This window comes from Amblyomma mixtum, chromosome 6 (assembly GCF_055824585.1).
Source record: "Amblyomma mixtum isolate Tamu chromosome 6, ASM5582458v1, whole genome shotgun sequence".
Lineage (NCBI taxonomy): Eukaryota > Metazoa > Arthropoda > Arachnida > Ixodida > Ixodidae > Amblyomma > Amblyomma mixtum.
In genome coordinates, this window is record NC_143017.1 from 52,075,636 (window position 1) to 52,093,379 (window position 17,744).

Genomic DNA, 17,744 nt, shown 5'->3' on the forward strand with positions numbered 1-17,744 from the left:
CGTCGCCTTGAATGCCTCAAATTCATGCACACTTTGGTCAATTCACGTCGTTTTCCTTCGCTAGATAATTATCTGACATTTTCAAAACCTTCGTCTACAAGGAGTCACCACGTGGTAAACATTTCGCCCTTTTGTGGTCATATTAACAAAACAAAAAGGTCAGCACAAGAACAGAAAAATGGACAAAGGAGGTGGGCGAAGGTATCCCGCGCGACCACTAGACAAACACAGAGCGTATTGCCCATTACCGCGGCAGGTACGGTTTCATGCGGACTACGTGCACGACCTCAGAACTGGGGTGGGCGACGCTGAGGCTGCACAGCCCCGTCTGGAAGAACTTCGTAGGTCACTTCTCTGACAGGGCGAAAAACTATGTAAGGTCCAAAGTAACGGCACATCAGTTTTTCAGGCAAGCCTGGGCGGCGTAACGGGGTCCACACCCAAACTTGGTCACCGGGACGGTATTTGACGTGCCGATGACGGAGGTTGTAGCGGCACGCATCCGTGCCCTGCTGCCGCTGAATGTGAATACGGGCAAGTTGACATGGTTCCTCGGCGCGTTGAGCGAAGTGCTCGGCGTCTGGCGTGAGCGGGTGGTCATCAGTGCAGCATGGAAGCATGGCATCCAGCATCGTCTGAGCGTCACGTCCATAGGCCAGACAAAATGGGGTAAAGTGGGTCGTCTCCTGGTGGCCGTGTTGTAGTCGTATGTGACGTAGGGAGAATCTCGTCCCAGGTTTTGTGCTGCCAGTCTGTGTACTACATTGAGATCATGTCGGCGGTCGTTCTGTTGAGTCTCCCTGTGAGCCCATTCGTTTTTGGGTGATAGCCAGTGGTTTTGCGATGGCTCGTATGACTGAGCTCGAAAACGTCGCGCATGAGCTGTGTCGTAAACGCCGTACCTCGATCAGCGATTGCGTGGGACAGTGCATCATGACGCAACACGATTTGCTGCATAAAAAACTGGGCGTTCTCAGATGACGTGCCATGCTGCACCGCCTTAGTTTCCGCATACCTTGTTAAACAGCCGGTAGCGACTATGATCCATTTATGACCGGCCGATCACGCAGGAAATGGGCCCAGAGGATCGTGTCGACTTGGTCAAACGGCGTCCGAGGCGGTTCAATATAGTTGGAGCAAACCCGCTGGCTTCAGATGGGGCGCCTTACGACGTTGGCACGCGCGGCAGCCTCTGATCTAACGTTGGACGGCGTGAGAAAGTTTGGGCCAATAATACGCCTGGCGCACGCGTGCAAGTGTGCGGGCAAAGCCCAAGTGGCCGGAGGTGGGCTCATCGTGACAAGCAAAAGGATATCGGTGCGGAGTTCTGCCGGAACGACGAGGAGGTGCGCTCGGTCAACAATGCTTTTCTTAAACAAAATGCTGTTCGGAGGCAGAAGGCCGGCAGGTTCCTAGAAAATCGTTGCCTTTCCCTCTCTCTCTATCTATCGTTGAAGCAGGTCACAAGCTCTGCCCTCCAGAAAATCAATGATATGTCGCAGGTCTGGGTTAGCTCGCTGTCAGGTGATTAAGTCTAAGTCGCTGACAACTCCAAGAAAACCACTCTCGTCCTCCATGCTATCATCGGCTAACCGGATGGGTGCGCGGGAGAGTGCGTAAGCGTCTTCGTGCGTGTGGCCAGATTTGTGTACAATAGTGTAGTAGAATTCTTGGAGGCGGAGTCTCCATCGGGCTAGGCGCCCCTATGGGTCGCGAAGATTGGCCAGCCGGAATGGTGGTCGTTAACTACTTTGAATGGGCGGCCGTAGAGGTAAGGACGAAATTTCATGGTTGCCCACACAACCGCGAGGCATTCTTTTTCTGTAGTCGAATAGTTTGTTTCAGCGCGAGAGAGCGTGCGGCTTGTATACGCGATGACACTTTTCACGCCACCTTGGTGTGGGACGAATACGGCGCCGAGGCAGACGTTGCTGGCGTCGGTGTGGACTTCGGTTTCAGCCTCTTCATGAAAGTGCGCAAGAACAGGGGTTGTTGGCAGTCGTCTGCGCAGCGCGGCAAAAGCCTCCTATTGCTCGGCGGCCCACACGAACTGTGTGTCATCGTGCGTGAGGTAGTACAGGGGTGCGGCAATCTTTGAAAAGTCGGCGATGAAGCGGCGGTAGTATACACACAGACCCAAAGAGCATTCCACACTTTCCTTGGTTGTAGAAACGGGAAAATCAGCGACAGCAGCAGGGTTCTCGGGGTCGGGCTTAACGCCATCGGCACTCACAAGATAACCGAAAAACTTCAACTCTTTGTACCCAAAGTGGCACTGCTCGGGCTTGATCGTTAATTCGGCCGACCGGAGGGCAATAAGCACGAAGGAAGAAACATAATCGAAAACTGTGTCATGTGACTGATTCGAAGTAATAAAAAATAAGAGAGAAAGTCGACCGCACGTGATAGCCCGTAACGCTTTTTACTGTCCATGGCCGGCTCCTGGTCCTCGCGTCTGGTTGACTTAGGTGTGCCCGGAAAAACGCGAAAGCGAACGGCTTCAAGAGATTTTGGCTTGCGGAGGCCGGTTACATGGCGTAACGCTCCCTCATGACTGTTGCGATTTATTTTCCTCTGAGCTTTTACGTATAAAAATTTCTTGCCAAATGTAAACTTAAGAAGGGCAGTGACATCGCGAAAAGGCAAACTCCTCTGAACTTCCACTCTTTTAAGCTTTTTTTATCATTTTATTTTGATAGAACTGGTTACAATACAAGACCGAATAACACACATGGGTATAAAGCACTGCCAAGGTCGACGAGACAAATTCGTAAATTTTCAATTTCGCTCCCTTTTATATTTGTTAACATCATCCCTTAAAGATGGCGCCACAGTTCCCATGGTTCATTTTTTTCTGCATCCAGGTATCTACGTATAGTGAACTAGAATACTATCTATCCGCGGCAATTTCCTTCCTCCCCACCTCTGGCACATTTCCCTACCACGAGATCTCCACTGAGAGAAGCTCTAGATAAAGGCCGGGAAAACGTCCTATGTGGAATCGGCTACGCCTTCGGAGACGGTATCTGCCGAGACGTTCGTGGGCGACGCAGCGGCCATCTTTCCGCGACGTGACAACCGAAGCCCCGTTACTTGTACCGTATGCAGCATTCTTCTGTTCGAGCCGCCATTGTTTTCCTCTCCGCATGGACTACATTGATTAGCACAACGTTGAACTTGCGATTGCCCGTGATTGCATGCTTGGCACCTCCGTTACCTTTAGCACTCTGTTGTCTCGGAGCAAACCGGGTGGATGTTATGGCTGAACCACCCGCTAGGCGAGGCCACGGCTGGCGAATCCAGGGCCCTTATTTTATAAGGTGTCCATTTTAAAATGGCAATTTCTCGTCCGTCAGGTCATTGGTAATTCAGATATACCCACGGCTTTCAAGCGTCTGTGAAGCGTCTGTGAAGGTGACGACGACCGGACCTCACCGTTGACTGGCAATGACCGATATGCAGCCGCAGGCGAGGTCGCTGCATGTCTGCACCCATTCGTTACAGGCAGTGAACTCTTACTGTGAACAATTTGCTGGCACGGCTTGACATGACGCTGTATGCTATGGTATGTGGGGTTGAAAGTACGAATGCTGCACATGGCTGAGGGACGCCGTGATTGAAGGCTTCGAATTAATTTCGACCATATGGGGCTATCTAATGTGCACCGATATCACTATTCTCTATACTGTGTGCTTAATGCGGTCGTTCTTGATGTCCTTGCGCAGTTGCTGCACTGCATTTACATTTAGTGCGGGGGAGGACAGTGAACTCGATGGCGCAGAACAACGCGCTTCTCCCGGGCCCTGCGCAGTCCAGGCCCAATCGGGTGTCCGCCAAAGTTCTTACCATCGCGTGCAATACTTATGCATTTTCTTTGCCGCCGGGCGGCCGCGCTACTACACTGAGCTTAGCGGCACCTGCGAAGGCTATTCAGGAGATCACGGGATGAGACCGCGGGAAGGCGCTTGAATCTACTCGACGGAGCCTTGCCTGATACTATTATTCTTATGCAGCCTAACCAGCTACCTTGTCTTTAACATGGGTAGGCTTTCTAAAATCTGCTAAGTAAACGATGAATAACATGTAATAAATTCTCGGTGGCGGTTTTCGCCCGTTTACTGCACGAATACAGGCACAAAGGCGGCACATACAAAAGCAGACGAATGTGGCGCTACGCGCGGAGCGTTCGCATTGCAGCGAGCCACAATAATTCTCGGCTGGCGCAGATACTCGAGCCGCGGAACAGAGTTCCGAGTTCATAAATACTCGTACGAAATTGATGGGCTAAAAATGTCGATGGGATTAAAATGAAGATTAAGAAATGCAAATGAGTGAGCGCCGCTCCCCGGCCCGCGGGCAGGCGCTCAATACAGCCCAGCAGCTGAGACCGCGGTGTCCTCGGCCGCGGGATCAGCCAGGGCGTCCTCCTTGGGTGGGCCGCCGGTCTCGGCGGATTCTGCGGGCGCGCTGTCATTACCGCTGGGGACTTCCGACGGCTTTGGCGAGGAGGCAGGGGTGACCGGGGCCAGCGTCGTTTGCTTGTGCCCCTTGAGCGCGTAGAAGGTGGCCGCCGCGGACAACGTCATGGCCACCAGTGCCACGACTAAGATAAGGCCCATGCTGGGACCGGAGGCCATCTGCAAAGCATGAATATAAGTGCAAAGGTTGCAACAAGTGGCCACAACATCGAGAAACCCCTTTGTCGCCGGACTGTGCATGTCACTACCCCTGCTTGTCACTACCCCTGCTGTCACAACGTAGGAAAATAAACCGTATTTGCCTGTTCCATCAGATTTATTAAGACAATCCCATTCTTAAGAATAAAATGATATTACCACACTGTTACATTTCACATCGCATTGACCATCGTCAAAAGGTTGGTATTCCTTCATGCCAAACCAGCCACTATCACAATTCATTCATCCCAAGTATATCAGTAAGCTGGAATCACCTTCCCGGATCTATTGTCGAAATTTCTGGTAATACGTCTAAATCTGCTTTAACCAGCATGCTGCTGTCATCGCTGACATCGCACAGTACACGGGCCTCTAGAATTTCTCCTCCAAAGAAATTCAACCGCCGCGGCCGGGATCGAACCCGCGTCTTTCGGGTCAGCAGCCTAGCACCATAACCACTGAGCCACCGCGGCGGCGGTCATAGCGGCTTTGGGAGGCTTTGGGAGGTACGGAACAGAATTCTGCACAAAGCGCTTGCGAGGATAAAGCACGTTAGAGCTGTTCAGGATTTTTAACGCAACTCATATTTCTAAGCGGTGGCCTCACTCTTTCGGCGGTGGCCCAAAACACGCGGGTTCGATCCCGGCCGCGGTGGTCGAATTTCGATGGACACAAAATTCTATAGGCTCGTGTACTGTGGGATGTCAGGGCATGTGAAAGAATCGCATGTGGTCGAAATTTCCGGAGCCCTTCACTGCGGCGTCCCTCGCAGCATGAGTCGCTTTGGGACGTTAAACCCCCTTAAAACCAAAACCAATTTTACTGCGGTGGCAGTATATGCGCGCGTCACATGACCGAAACGTCCCGCCCTCTATAGCCGACGCGGTGACGCTTGCGTTTAGGCGGCGAGGATGGGATCGTTCGCTCAGCGTCAAGGACCACGTCTGGCTATAGGCGGAGGTCTCCATGTTAGAAGCGTTTTCATCGTACGTTTGGAGGATCGTACCTTGTGGTATGCCAGATTCGGCATAGAAATGGCCTCGCTAGTAAAAGTGATGTGCATTCGTGACGGATAAGTCGCAGCATATACGCTCTGCGAGGATAAATGTGTTGTATCGTGGTTTTAGTTTCGAGACTAAAGATTACTCGCCTCAGGGGGCGCTGTATTAGCGGTGCTGAGTCTATTTAAGGCGCCGCGCTCTGAATAAAAGAGGCTGTCATCGTCGGTCCGTGTCTCTCTTCAGGCCACCGTCCCAGAGTGTCCCAGCGTGCTCCGGTGTGGCGTTCGTGGCGGCCACGCCGACACAGCAAAAATGCACGGAAAAAGTCCTGTTCATGAAGTAGCTGTCCCGGAGAAACCACTTGGAACCTACGCAGCACGATTCCTCTGGCGCCATGCTGCAAGATTCCGGGCGTTGTGTATAAACAGCGGTAATACTGCTATCACCTGCTGTCTTGAACACTCACCGCGTAGCCTGCACACAGCGCTGCTGCACTCCGACATCTTAAGGCCAATTCTAAAATGGCTTCTTCGTGGCCGCGTTTCAGTAACTTACAACTTTAGTTTTAAGAGACGTAGGCATTCTTTAAGACAGCGAGCGCACGAGGATGGCGATACGACACGGATTTGAGGCGAAGGAACGCGAATTAAAATTCGCTGTGACTTAGCTTGGTTAAGCCCGGTAATTGCGAAAGCAATATCCGTACCTACGCCATGGTACAGCTGGTAGTGTAGCTGGTGGTGGTGCTTGTGGTTAGACTTGTGGCGATGCATCGGTTATACAATCCAATGAAATCCAATCCCATCCACTCCAATCCAATCCACTCCTATCCAATGCAATCCAATCCAATGTTATCCAATCCAATGCAAGGTAATCTAATCTAATCCAATGCAGTCCAGTTCAGTCCAGTCCAATCTAGTCCAATCCAATCTAATCCAATCTAATGCAATCAAGGTCAAATGAAGGTCAATGGTGGTCACCGCCCCGGAACGATGGTGGTCACAGCCGCGGCACGGCAAAGGCGTGAAAGTGCAAGTAGTATTGCTTTCGCAATAAAATTACAGTTTTGACGGGTGCCCTGCAGTCGATTAGTCGTGTCTGCATGCGCCTGCTTTCTTCCTTCAAAGCGTTTCCCCGGCTTCGGTCTTCCGGGTCAAAATTGTCCTCGGAAGCTAGGTGAACGCGGAGATTTACAGTTACAACAAAGGCTGATACCCTCTCCGACACCGTTTAGTATAGCATACATTTCCTCCTAGACCTTGCCCCTCGCGCAATGAACGCCCCCTCGTGGTGCACTGCGAGGGCCCCGCCAGGCTTACCTGCTGCATCGGCGCAGCCTTGGGCTTCATGATGTCCTCTACCTCGTCCTCGTCGTCCTCGTAGGTCTGCGACGGCGCCACGTAGGTCGGCACGATGGGCGCCGTGCCGGTGGGCACCACCGACGCCGCCATCGACGCAGGCATGGGCGGCTTCTTCGCCGCAGGGTCTACGGCAGCCATCTTCTCTGGCGAACGGAGTCCTGCAGATCCGGGACAGTCAGGGTGTAGAACAGGCACTCGAGCTGCTCGGGCAGCGTGTGCCTCGCAGTCGGAGACGCCGGTTCTGTGAGCACGAGCAGCGCGAGTGTCCTGGCACCTCGCGCAACTTCGTCGTCCTCACACAACGAACCATTTTCGAAGCTTCTTTGGCTGGCTTTGCCACAGTGCACGTTAGCCAACAACTGGCGGCGCTGGCTGACAGGCAGCCCCGCCCTCTACAATGCAGCAATTGCTGGCGGTTCGGTCGCAGTGTCAAAGCGTCCAAATCGGCGACCCGCTGCCGTGTTTGTGGGGAAGGCCATTCGGCTGACACCACTCAGCTGATGATGTCAACTGTGCGAAACAAGCTGACGAACAAAACCTTTTAGAAATAATAAAAGTGAAGCGATGCTCAAGAGCAGATGCGTACGCTCTCTTTGACCGGAAGAATAATTCTTACGCCAGCCGTGTGCGTTCTTCTGATGGAATCTTGAGTCCAGTTTGACTGCTTCAATAGTGTCCACAGTAGAACAGGCTCTTTCTGTGATGGTAGAGCGAATGCTGTGCAGTTTTAGCGAGGCTTTTCTCAACTTGTTGCAGGCCAACCTGTGTCTTCTCAGTCATCTATTCCGGCAGCACCGCCTCCATCTGTTTCAAACTATGTTGCTAGCATTATAGCAATTCCATGTCGCCTCCTAATGCATTCCAGGTGCCGCCTGCTATCACAGCTCCTGGCAGTGTGTCTAGCGCAGATATCTGTACTACGGACGTTGAAATGATGATGATAATGATGTTCTCAGGCTTAATGGCCCACACCCACGGCGGGGGATTGGCCACGGTGCATAGCGGATACGCCAGAAGCGTCGAGCTGCTTCTTCGCCCTCAAAGTCACTTGTTCTGCAAGTCAAACAAAAAAAGGACCCCCAAAGTCATCCCCCAGACTGATGTGTTGAAAGAGGTTCTTGCAACTTCTTTCATCAGTCAATTATCTATTTATTTATTTATTTATTACTTTATTACTTTATTATTTATTTATTTATTTATTTATTTATTTATTTATTTATTTACAAATCCTGCAGCCATGCAGGAGTGGATGCAAGATAGAAAAAAAATGACAATAGCGGACAGAACGAAAGAAACAAGTATATGCACAAATAAACACAAAATAACAATTTCATCATTACAGAGGCATCACGGGGGGAATGATGTTAGATCAAGGTGATTGACATTTTCTAAGCAAGATTCGTCTGTGTTGCAGTTCGGTACCGTGGATGGCAGCATATTCCAGTAACAGATAACTGAGTGGAAAAAGTAATATTTGTGCACATTAATGTGGCTTATGGTTTGGCGAAGGGCATTCACATTGTTAGTTCTCGAGGAGTGGCGGAATGGTCACCTATTCCGGCAGCAACAGGTCTAAAAGGCGGCTCTAAAAGTTATTCAGTAGAATTGCCGCTCCGTACTTTCTTCCCTTCCGGACCTTGAACTTCTTTTTCATGAACAAAATCCAGATATAGTGCTTTCGCATGAAGCGTGGCATTCTCCTCTTAAATCATTTTCTATGAGAAAATCTATTTTTATTCCCGTTACCAGCGCCTCACGGTGCATACTTTCCTCAGGTTCTCTGACCTGGCCCCCGGCGTCAACAATCCCGCTTTTGACTCCGAACCACTCCTGATTTTCCCTAATCGTTGGACAAGGTATGAGATTCCGCAAGTTAGGTTCATGCAGAACCTGTTAGCCCTGCTTCAAGTCGAGCTGAAATCCTTGCAACGAGTTGGCTTCACACAGCTGACCCTGTCTTCTAATACGACCATATTTGTTCCTCCAATGCGAAACGTATGCCCGCTAATATCCTAAACGGTCTTCTTGCTGATCACATAGAGAACTTTCCCCATCGTACTGTTCTCTTCACTGATACCTCCAGGATCTGTGAGAAGGTGGCGATTGGGTTATTCCAAATACGGCGATTGGGCGACTCGCAGTATCTGGATTGGACTTATTCCGTCCACATCCCTGATTAAACTCCTGTATTCTTTGCAGACTTTTTGGTTATTGGTTTGGCTCTTCTCAAAATTAGAGGTATGAATGGCAGTTTGCCAATATCCCTCAAGAGAAAAGTCTACAACAGCTGTATCTTACCGGTACTCACCTATGGGGAGAAACTTGGAGGCTAACAAAGGGTTCAGCTTAAGTAAGGACAACGCAGCGAGCTATGGAAAGAAAAATGATAGGTGTAACGTTAAGAGATTGGAAGCGGGCGGAGTGGGTAAGGGAACAAACGCGGGTTAATGACATCCTAGTCGAAATCAAGAGGAAGAAATAGGCTTGGGCAGGGCATGCGATGCGAAGGCAAGATAACCGGTGGTCCTAAAGGGTAACGGAGTGGATTCCAACAGAAGGCAAACGTAGCAGGGGGCGACAAAAAGTTAGGTGGGCGGATCAGATTAAGTTTGCCGGGATACGGTGGGCCACAGCTGGCGAAGGACAGGCTTAATTGGGGAGACAGGGGAGAGACCTTTGCCCTGCAGTGGGCGTACTCAGGTTGATGATGATGATGATTATGATGATCACAGGTTATCGTCCTTGCAGATTGTCTCTCAGTTTTAATCTCTCTGAAAACTTCAGGAAAAGCTCCCTTGAATTGTTCCTCTCGGTTTTTTGTTCCGCGCACTGTGAGAGAAGCCCGTTTTGACCATGCAGGTACATGGACATTCGGGTGTCTTTCTTAATGAGGTGGCTGATTTAGTGGCAAGGAAGGCTCTGAGTGCCCTTGTAATATATCCCCGTCCCTCACAACGTTCTGTTATATATTTCCCGTTTCCAGCGGTCCCAACATATGTAAGCCATAGTACTGCAACACCGTGCGCACAACATGGAGATTAAACTGTATTGACCGTCTCCTCAAGGCGTATGTGTGATGAGGTCCCTTCAAAGTAGACATTGCAAGCTGTAGCTAATTTCAGATTATACTTTAGCGAAACTCTTATAATCAACATTAGAAAGCGTTATTGGTCTGTAGTCATATATAAATCATAGTTTTTTTCTTATCAGCAGTTTTTTGGCAATGGAGCTTTTGGTAAATGACGGTGACAGAAATCCCACATCAATGCTGGTCACAAAAATTTGGCGGACGACAGGGGATGAAACAGGTTTAAATGTCTTGTAAAACTCCCCTGAGAGGCCTTCACGTCCAGAGATTTTCGAAAGCGGCAATTGATCAATTGCGTCTTAGAATTCACACGAGGTTAAAGGACAATTTATTGCCGCGCACTCATCTTCAGAAAGCGGAGTAATCATAGACAGCCAGCGCGCAACATGAACATCATCAACCGTGTTTCAAGTGGCAGAAAAAAGAGAGGCGTAGTGATCTGCAAACTCATTAACTACTATACCTTTTGCTGGGCTAGTTGGTGTGACATTGTGTTCAGGAAAGTAAAAAACAGCGCTAAATTCTACACAAACAACACAGAAAGACGGACAGGACGGACGCGGGCGCTGTCCGTCCCGTCCTGTCCTGTCTTTCTGTGTTGTTTGTGTAGAATTTAGCGCTGTTTTTTACTTTTCTGATCATTAACTACTGCATCTGTACTTGTGACTAGGACACCACCACAGTAGAGCTCAGATACTCGCTTGGCAATTACGTGGCGACGATCATCAAGCAAAGCCTGTTTAGTTGGCTCCTCAGAGTGCAGAGCATGATTGCTGCTGGATCGTGCACTGGCCGCCTGAAAGCGTTCCGCGTCGATCTTTTGAAGGCGACACTTAAAAGCAGCGATTTCCTCAGTGTACAAGCCTGGAGCCACGCATTCAAGTGTGCTACCACCGTGCTATCGATAGGCTATCACCGCAGCCGATCCCCCCTCGTGTTAAACTGCAACACACTCTCGCATATACACTGTACATCATCATCTCCTTCAGCTAATACTGCTATCGAACTAATTTACACATTCTCCGCTGTGCATTGCACATCGTTGTCTTCTTCAACTAATACTACTGTCGTCGCAAGACGTGCCGACGACCAAGCAATGCAAAACAATGAGCCTACATTCTCCGCTGTGCATTGCACATCGTTGTCTTCTTCAACTAATACTACTGTCGTCGCAAGACGTGCCGACGACCAAGCAATGCAAAACAATGAGCCTACATTCTCCGCTGTGCATTGCACATCGTTGTCTTCTTCAACTAATACTACTGTCGTCGCAAGACGTGCCGACGACCAAGCAATGCAAAACAATGAGCCTACATTCTCCGCTGTGCATTGCACATCGTTGTCTTCTTCAACTAATACTACTGTCGTCGCAAGACGTGCCGACGACCAAGCAATGCAAAACAATGAGCCTACATTCTCCACTGTGCATTGCACATCGTTGTCTTCTTCAACTAATACTACTGTCGTCGCAAGACGTGCCGACGACCAAGCAATGCAAAACAATGAGCCTACATTCTCCGCTGTGCATTGCACATCGTTGTCTTCTTCAACTAATACTACTGCCGTCGCAAGACGTGCCGACGACCAAGCAATGCAAAACAATGAGCCTACATTCTCCGCTGTGCATTGCACATCGTTGTCTTCTTCAACTAATACTACTGTCGTCGCAAGACGTGCCGACGACCAAGCAATGCAAAACAATGAGCCTACATTCTCCGCTGTGCATTGCACATCGTTGTCTTCTTCAACTAATACTACTGTCGTCGCAAGACGTGCCGACGACTAAGCAATGCAAAACAATGAGCCTACATTCTCCGCTGTGCATTGCACATCTTGTCTTCTTCAACTAATACTACTGTCGTCGCAAGACGTGCCGACGACTAAGCAATGCAAAACAATGAGCCTACATTCTCCGCTGTGCATTGCACATCGTTGTCTTCTTCAACTAATACTACTGTCGTCGCAAGACGTGCTGACGACTAAGCAATGCAAAACAATGAGCCTACATTCTCCACTGTGCATTGCACATCGTTGTCTTCTTCAACTAATACTACTGTCGTCGCAAGACGTGCCGACGACCAAGCAATGCAAAACAATGAGCCTACATTCTCCGCTGTGCATTGCACATCGTTGTCTTCTTCAACTAATACTACTGTCGTCGCAAGACGTGCCGACGACCAAGCAATGCAAAACAATGAGCCTACATTCTCCGCTGTGCATTGCACATCGTTATCTTCTTCAACTAATACTACTGTCGTCGCAAGACGTGCCGACGACCAAGCAATGCAAAACAATGAGCCTACATTCTCCGCTGTGCATTGCACATCGTTGTCTTCTTCAACTAATACTACTGTCGTCGCAAGACGTGCCGACGACCAAGCAATGCAAAACAATGAGCCTACATTCTCCGCTGTGCATTGCACATCGTTGTCTTCTTCAACTAATACTACTGTCGTCGCAAGACGTGCCGACGACCAAGCAATGCAAAACAATGAGCCTACATTCTCCGCTGTGCATTGCACATCGTTGTCTTCTTCAACTAATACTACTGTCGTCGCAAGACGTGCCGACGACTAAGCAATGCAAAACAATGAGCCTACATTCTCCGCTGTGCATTGCACATCGTTGTCTTCTTCAACTAATACTACTGTCGTCGCAAGACGTGCCGACGACCAAGCAATGCAAAATATGAGCCTACATTCTCCGCTGTGCATTGCGCATCGTTGTCTTCTTCAACTAATACTACTGTCGTCGCAAGACGTGCCGACGACCAAGCAATGCAAAACAATGAGCCTACATTCTCCGCTGTGCATTGCACATCGTTGTCTTCTTCAACTAATACTACTGTCGTCGCAAGACGTGCCGACGACCAAGCAATGCAAAACAATGAGCCTACATTCTCCGCTGTGCATTGCACATCGTTGTCTTCTTCAACTAATACTACTGTCGTCGCAAGACGTGCCGACGACCAAGCAATGCAAAACAATGAGCCTACATTCTCCGCTGTGCATTGCACATCGTTGTCTTCTTCAACTAATACTACTGTCGTCGCAAGACGTGCCGACGACCAAGCAATGCAAAATATGAGCCTACATTCTCCGCTGTGCATTGCGCATCGTTGTCTTCTTCAACTAATACTACTGTCGTCGCAAGACGTGCCGACGACCAAGCAATGCAAAACGATGAGCCTACATTCTCCGCTGTGCATTGCACATCGTTATCTTCTTCAACTAATACTACTGTCGTCGCAAGACGTGCCGACGACCAAGCAATGCAGAACAATGAGCCTACAGAGCCCGAGAAGCTTACAGACCTGCGCTCAAATTTCGCTTTAGGGAGAATCGTAATCTGCATGGAAATTTTTCTCGAAACGGTGACAGCCATTCACTGCTGACGTCGCCAGTACTTTACGAAGCAGGAAGTGAGAATTCGCGCGAGAGACCGGCACAGGACGTCACTGCGATGCGTGGGAATAGGAATTTTTAAAAAATTATTCTTAAATTGCGGGCTTGCTTTTGAGGACTGGCACACGGCATTAACACTACGTAATGCAAGCATTGTACCGCCACCTCGAAAACCGTAGCATGCCCCTTTAATAAAATGGTGCGGAGTGATTACAAGGCAGAACAGCGCAAGCTACACACGGACAAGAAAGTAGACGAGACACACACAGTGATTACCCTGGCCCTTAAAGAGAATGACTGCTGGTAAAGTGAACACAAACACACAAAGTGCCGAGAAAGGGACGTAGAAGATTTATTCGTTGAGAGAAACAAGTTAAGGGTGGCCGGGGTGTGAGCCAGGAATATTCAGAGACTCATCGGCGACACTGGGAGTAAGTGCCGCCTGCGTTGTGTTGGCGCTTGTCTTGTAGGTAACATCGCGTTGTGGGCGGTCGCCCGAGAGGCGCTGCCAAAAGGCGTCCGTCGTCACAACTTCTGCGGAAGTGGGCGTGGTCGGACTCCTTAGAGTCGACCGGAAGAGCAAAACGCAGAGCATGAGCAGGGAGACAACCGTCAGTACGAGGAAAACAACGAACTGCCGGAAGGTGACGCGATCTTCCTCGGCGCATTCGAGCGGGGGCTTGATGTAGTCATTGACCAGCATAGTCCGTTCCTGCCGCGGTAGCATAGTTTCCAGGCTGGGGCTCTCTTGCGGCGTCCACAGTGAGCTCCGCATTCCAACGCAGGCTGGTAGGACCGCTCGTAGTTGTCGTCCCTCGAAAGACACTCGAGAGTGAAGTCGTGATAGCAATTCTTCTTCTTCTTCTCCGGCAGTAAAAATTACGTCTCCTTCTTCAACGTTTTCTTCAATTCTTCCCGCCGCGGTGGCTCAGTGGTTATGGCACTCGGCTGCTGACCCGAAAGACGCGGGTTCGATCCCGGCCGCGGCGGTTCAATTTCTTTGGAGGCGAAATTCTAGTGGCCCGTGTACTGTGCGATGTCAGTGCACGTTAAAGAACCCCAGGTGGTCGAAATTTCCGGAGCCCTTCACTACGGCGTCCCTCATAGCCCGAGTCGCTTTGGGACGTTAAACCCCAATAAACCAAACCAAATCAATCTTCAATTCTTCGCGTTGCGTATAGCAGGTGTTTCAGAGAATACCGCCACTAACACTTAAAATAGTCTTTTTGAGGTATAAAAACACAATAATACGTGCGTTAGCGGACATCAGAAAACAGGCGGGTAATGTTAACTAGTTAGCCGCTTACCTAATTTCTGGTAATTAACTTTTCAAATGTTGCAGTTTGATGCCAGATTTTAATTATAGATTTGAAGCCGATCGTTAGTAATAGCCGTATCAGTTTTAAGAATTTCTAAAACGCTGTTACCCTCAACTCTTTAGCGTGTCAAAATTTGGCTATTTCGACTAATTACGTGCACTGGAGATGTTGCTTTTCCTGCATGCTTTTCGAAAGGCATGTATTTTGGCAGTATGAAGCCAAAATTTGTTTGGCCACATAAGTGAGGGCAATCGGTTTTCTGGAAATTCTAAAAACTGATATTACTATTACTAACAACCGGCTACAAATTCTCATGCGACAAGTAGACTATCTATGATAGTTAGCCATTATCAGAAATCAGTAAATCGGCTAAACTAGTTAACTTAATTCGTCTGTTTTCTGGTGTCCCCCGACACTCGTATTATTCTGCCTCAGAAACCGTTTTACGTGGTAATTATGAAGATTGCCCGAGAGTCCAGTTCATCTTTTTCTGGTCAGAAGTTCCACGTATCAAAGAAAGGCCAGCAGCACATAACAGGTCCCTTTATGTGCAATTGTTGACGTTTCGCAATTGAAACAAAGAACAGGTTGAGAGAAGAGAATAATGTGAGAAAACAAATGACATGCATCGAAAGACAGCCGGCTCGGAGCTTGAAGCTCCCGTAGCTAACGCTCTTAAGTTGAACACTGCGGCAGTGTTGGCGGAGACTTTTTTGTAGACATGTAGTAAGTGGCACTGTCTCAGTGTGTAGCTCATAGGTTTGGTTTATGGGGGTTTAACGTCCCAGAGCGACTCAGGCTATAAGGGACGCCGTAGTGAAGGGCTCCGGAAATTTCGGCCACCTGGGGTTCTTTAACGTGCACTGACATCGCGCAGTACACGGGCCTCTAGAATTTCGCCTCCATAGAAATTCCACCGCCGCGGCCGGGATCGAACCCGCATCTTTCGCGCCAGCAGCCGAGCGCCGTAACCACTGAGCCACCGCGGCGGGGCGCGTGAAAAATGTCTTTCAGCGCTTTTCACGGAGTCTATTCTGCTGGCACAGTTCATATTAGCAGCTGCCGGGAGAAGTACCACTCTACACAGCCCTTACCAGGGACACCCAGCATGAGCGCAGTCCCAATGTTATTTCTTGCGGCCATCCATTTCTAGCCGCCGTGAACTTCGGAATGCTAAGCTTAAAAGATCGACGCGGCTCGACAAAGACGGAAACGGAAGCCGTAAGCAGTAGTTTGGGCCTGTGCACTCAGTAACCTCGGAACATATCGGAAATCAGGTAAAATAACACGAAAATTAAAACTACTGACATTGAGGGTGAGGGGCGGCTATCAATATGAGGGTGAGGGCAAGGGAAGACCAGAAAATTTTACAAAGTAAGGGTGGGGATGGCGGAGAGCTAAGGATACAGCGGTGGGGGGAGGGAGGAAAGGCAGAAATGACGGCATTTGCACAACTCTTGACCCAACGGAGTGAATTGGGCAACACTGTTTGGATTGTCCGTTTGAAAAAAAAAATGGAGGGGCACTTAAGCTCTTCCATAACTGGTCATTCTTTACATCTTATTGATAGGACCCTCGGAGCCCTCGTTCCATTCTTGGCACAGTGGTGCAGCGGTTAAGCGATAAGCCACTGCCCTGCAATGCTAGGTGCTGCCACTTGTGAGCCTTGTGCGACCAAGGTTGCTCGTCCCGAGTGACCAATCACTAATTCAACTGCCACCTGCCTCGTTGGGCAGTTATCTCACAGTCCTGTGGGCAGGTGGTGATGACGCCGCAAGGTCACGTGACCTATGTGGCCCACCTGCCTCCTAGGTTGCTTCTCTGAAATGTTTCGCAGATTATTCGCTCATGGTCACCGACGCCCACGCCGGATTTTCTGCGACACGAGGTTCCTATACTATCGCGTTAAAAAGCGGTGGTAGCTCATTTTACCGCATTTGAGGTGCAGACTGAACTCTGAAGACGTGCTAATAATCTATTATATTATATGTTACACAAAAAATGGCATGCCCAAAATTAAGAAAAAAACTTGACGGAAGTAAGGTTGAAAGTCTCCGTCAAAGACAGCCCCTCGCGATATTGGGGACATTAAAAGGGCTAGCGATCAGTCGTTATTGAGTCGTCTTCTTGTTCTGTCACCGCTTCGTCCGGGGAAAAGAACGTTGAGTCATCACCGTCCACCTCACTCGTTGGCACAGTACGCTCATCGTCCGCGTACGTAAAAGGTATGTCGCTGCCAGACGGAACGCTGTCCATTTCGCTGGTAGTGAGCCGAACGGACTTGGTGGGCGTGGGTCTCGAAGCCGGCTCGCTTCGAAAGTCTTCGTAAGGAGGCGACGCCGTACCGTTGCCTTTGAGCGAGGTGTTGTGCCGTCGAGCAACAGCGGTGGCTTTACCCCCGGACACAAAGGGCCAGTCCAGGCTGACCAGGAGCCACAGCGTGGAGCACAGGATAGCGAAGCCAGCCAGCGCCAGCACGGACACGTGCAGCCACGGCGGACGGGGTCTCTCGGTGAAGTAGAGCCTGAGGCTGAGCAGCCGGTTACGGAAGGAGTCTCCTGTTACGATCGCACCCGAATCAAGCCCCGGCAGACGAATGTCGACCAGCGACTGGTGGCGGCGATGCCACACAAGGCCGGTTTGCGATTTCTTGGGTTGTGAGGCGGGCCGGGACAAGAGCCTTGAGGCGGACATCGCAACTCTTCTCCGTTTTCTTCTTCCTTCTGAGCGCCGTCACGTGCCCACATAACGATGGCGATGCTGGTGATGATGATGATGACGCTCTTCACATAACAGCACAGCTTAAATGACCCTGTTAGTGGAATCTCATGTCGGCGGCGTCATGGTCAAAGAATGGTTGTCCAGGGGTTGCCACACAGGGAATATGTCTTGCTA

The 17,744-nt window shown here is 49.8% G+C and overlaps 1 protein-coding gene across 1 annotated transcript; it reads right to left on the minus strand.

Annotated features, from left to right (window-relative positions):
• Window positions 1-4,364: 4,364 nt before the first annotated feature.
• LOC149339109 (uncharacterized) lies at window positions 4,365-7,176 on the minus strand. The gene is made up of 2 exons (XM_089550401.1): window positions 6,997-7,176; window positions 4,365-4,637 (listed from the first exon to the last, which is right to left on the minus strand). The coding sequence occupies exons 1-2, from the start codon at window positions 7,174-7,176 to the stop codon at window positions 4,365-4,367; spliced, it is 453 nt and encodes a 150-aa protein (XP_089406527.1).
• Between the last annotated feature and the right edge of the window lie 10,568 nt (window positions 7,177-17,744).

Excerpts from the sequence above, each read along its gene's own strand:
- LOC149339109 (XM_089550401.1), bottom strand. The coding sequence starts at position 7,176 with ATGGCTGCCGTAGACCCTGCGGCGAAGAAGCCGCCCATGCCTGCGTCG. Across the intron at positions 4,638-6,996 it reads AGGCTGCGCCGATGCAGCAG|ATGGCCTCCGGTCCCAGCAT; the intron begins GTAAGCCTGGCG and ends CATGCTTTGCAG.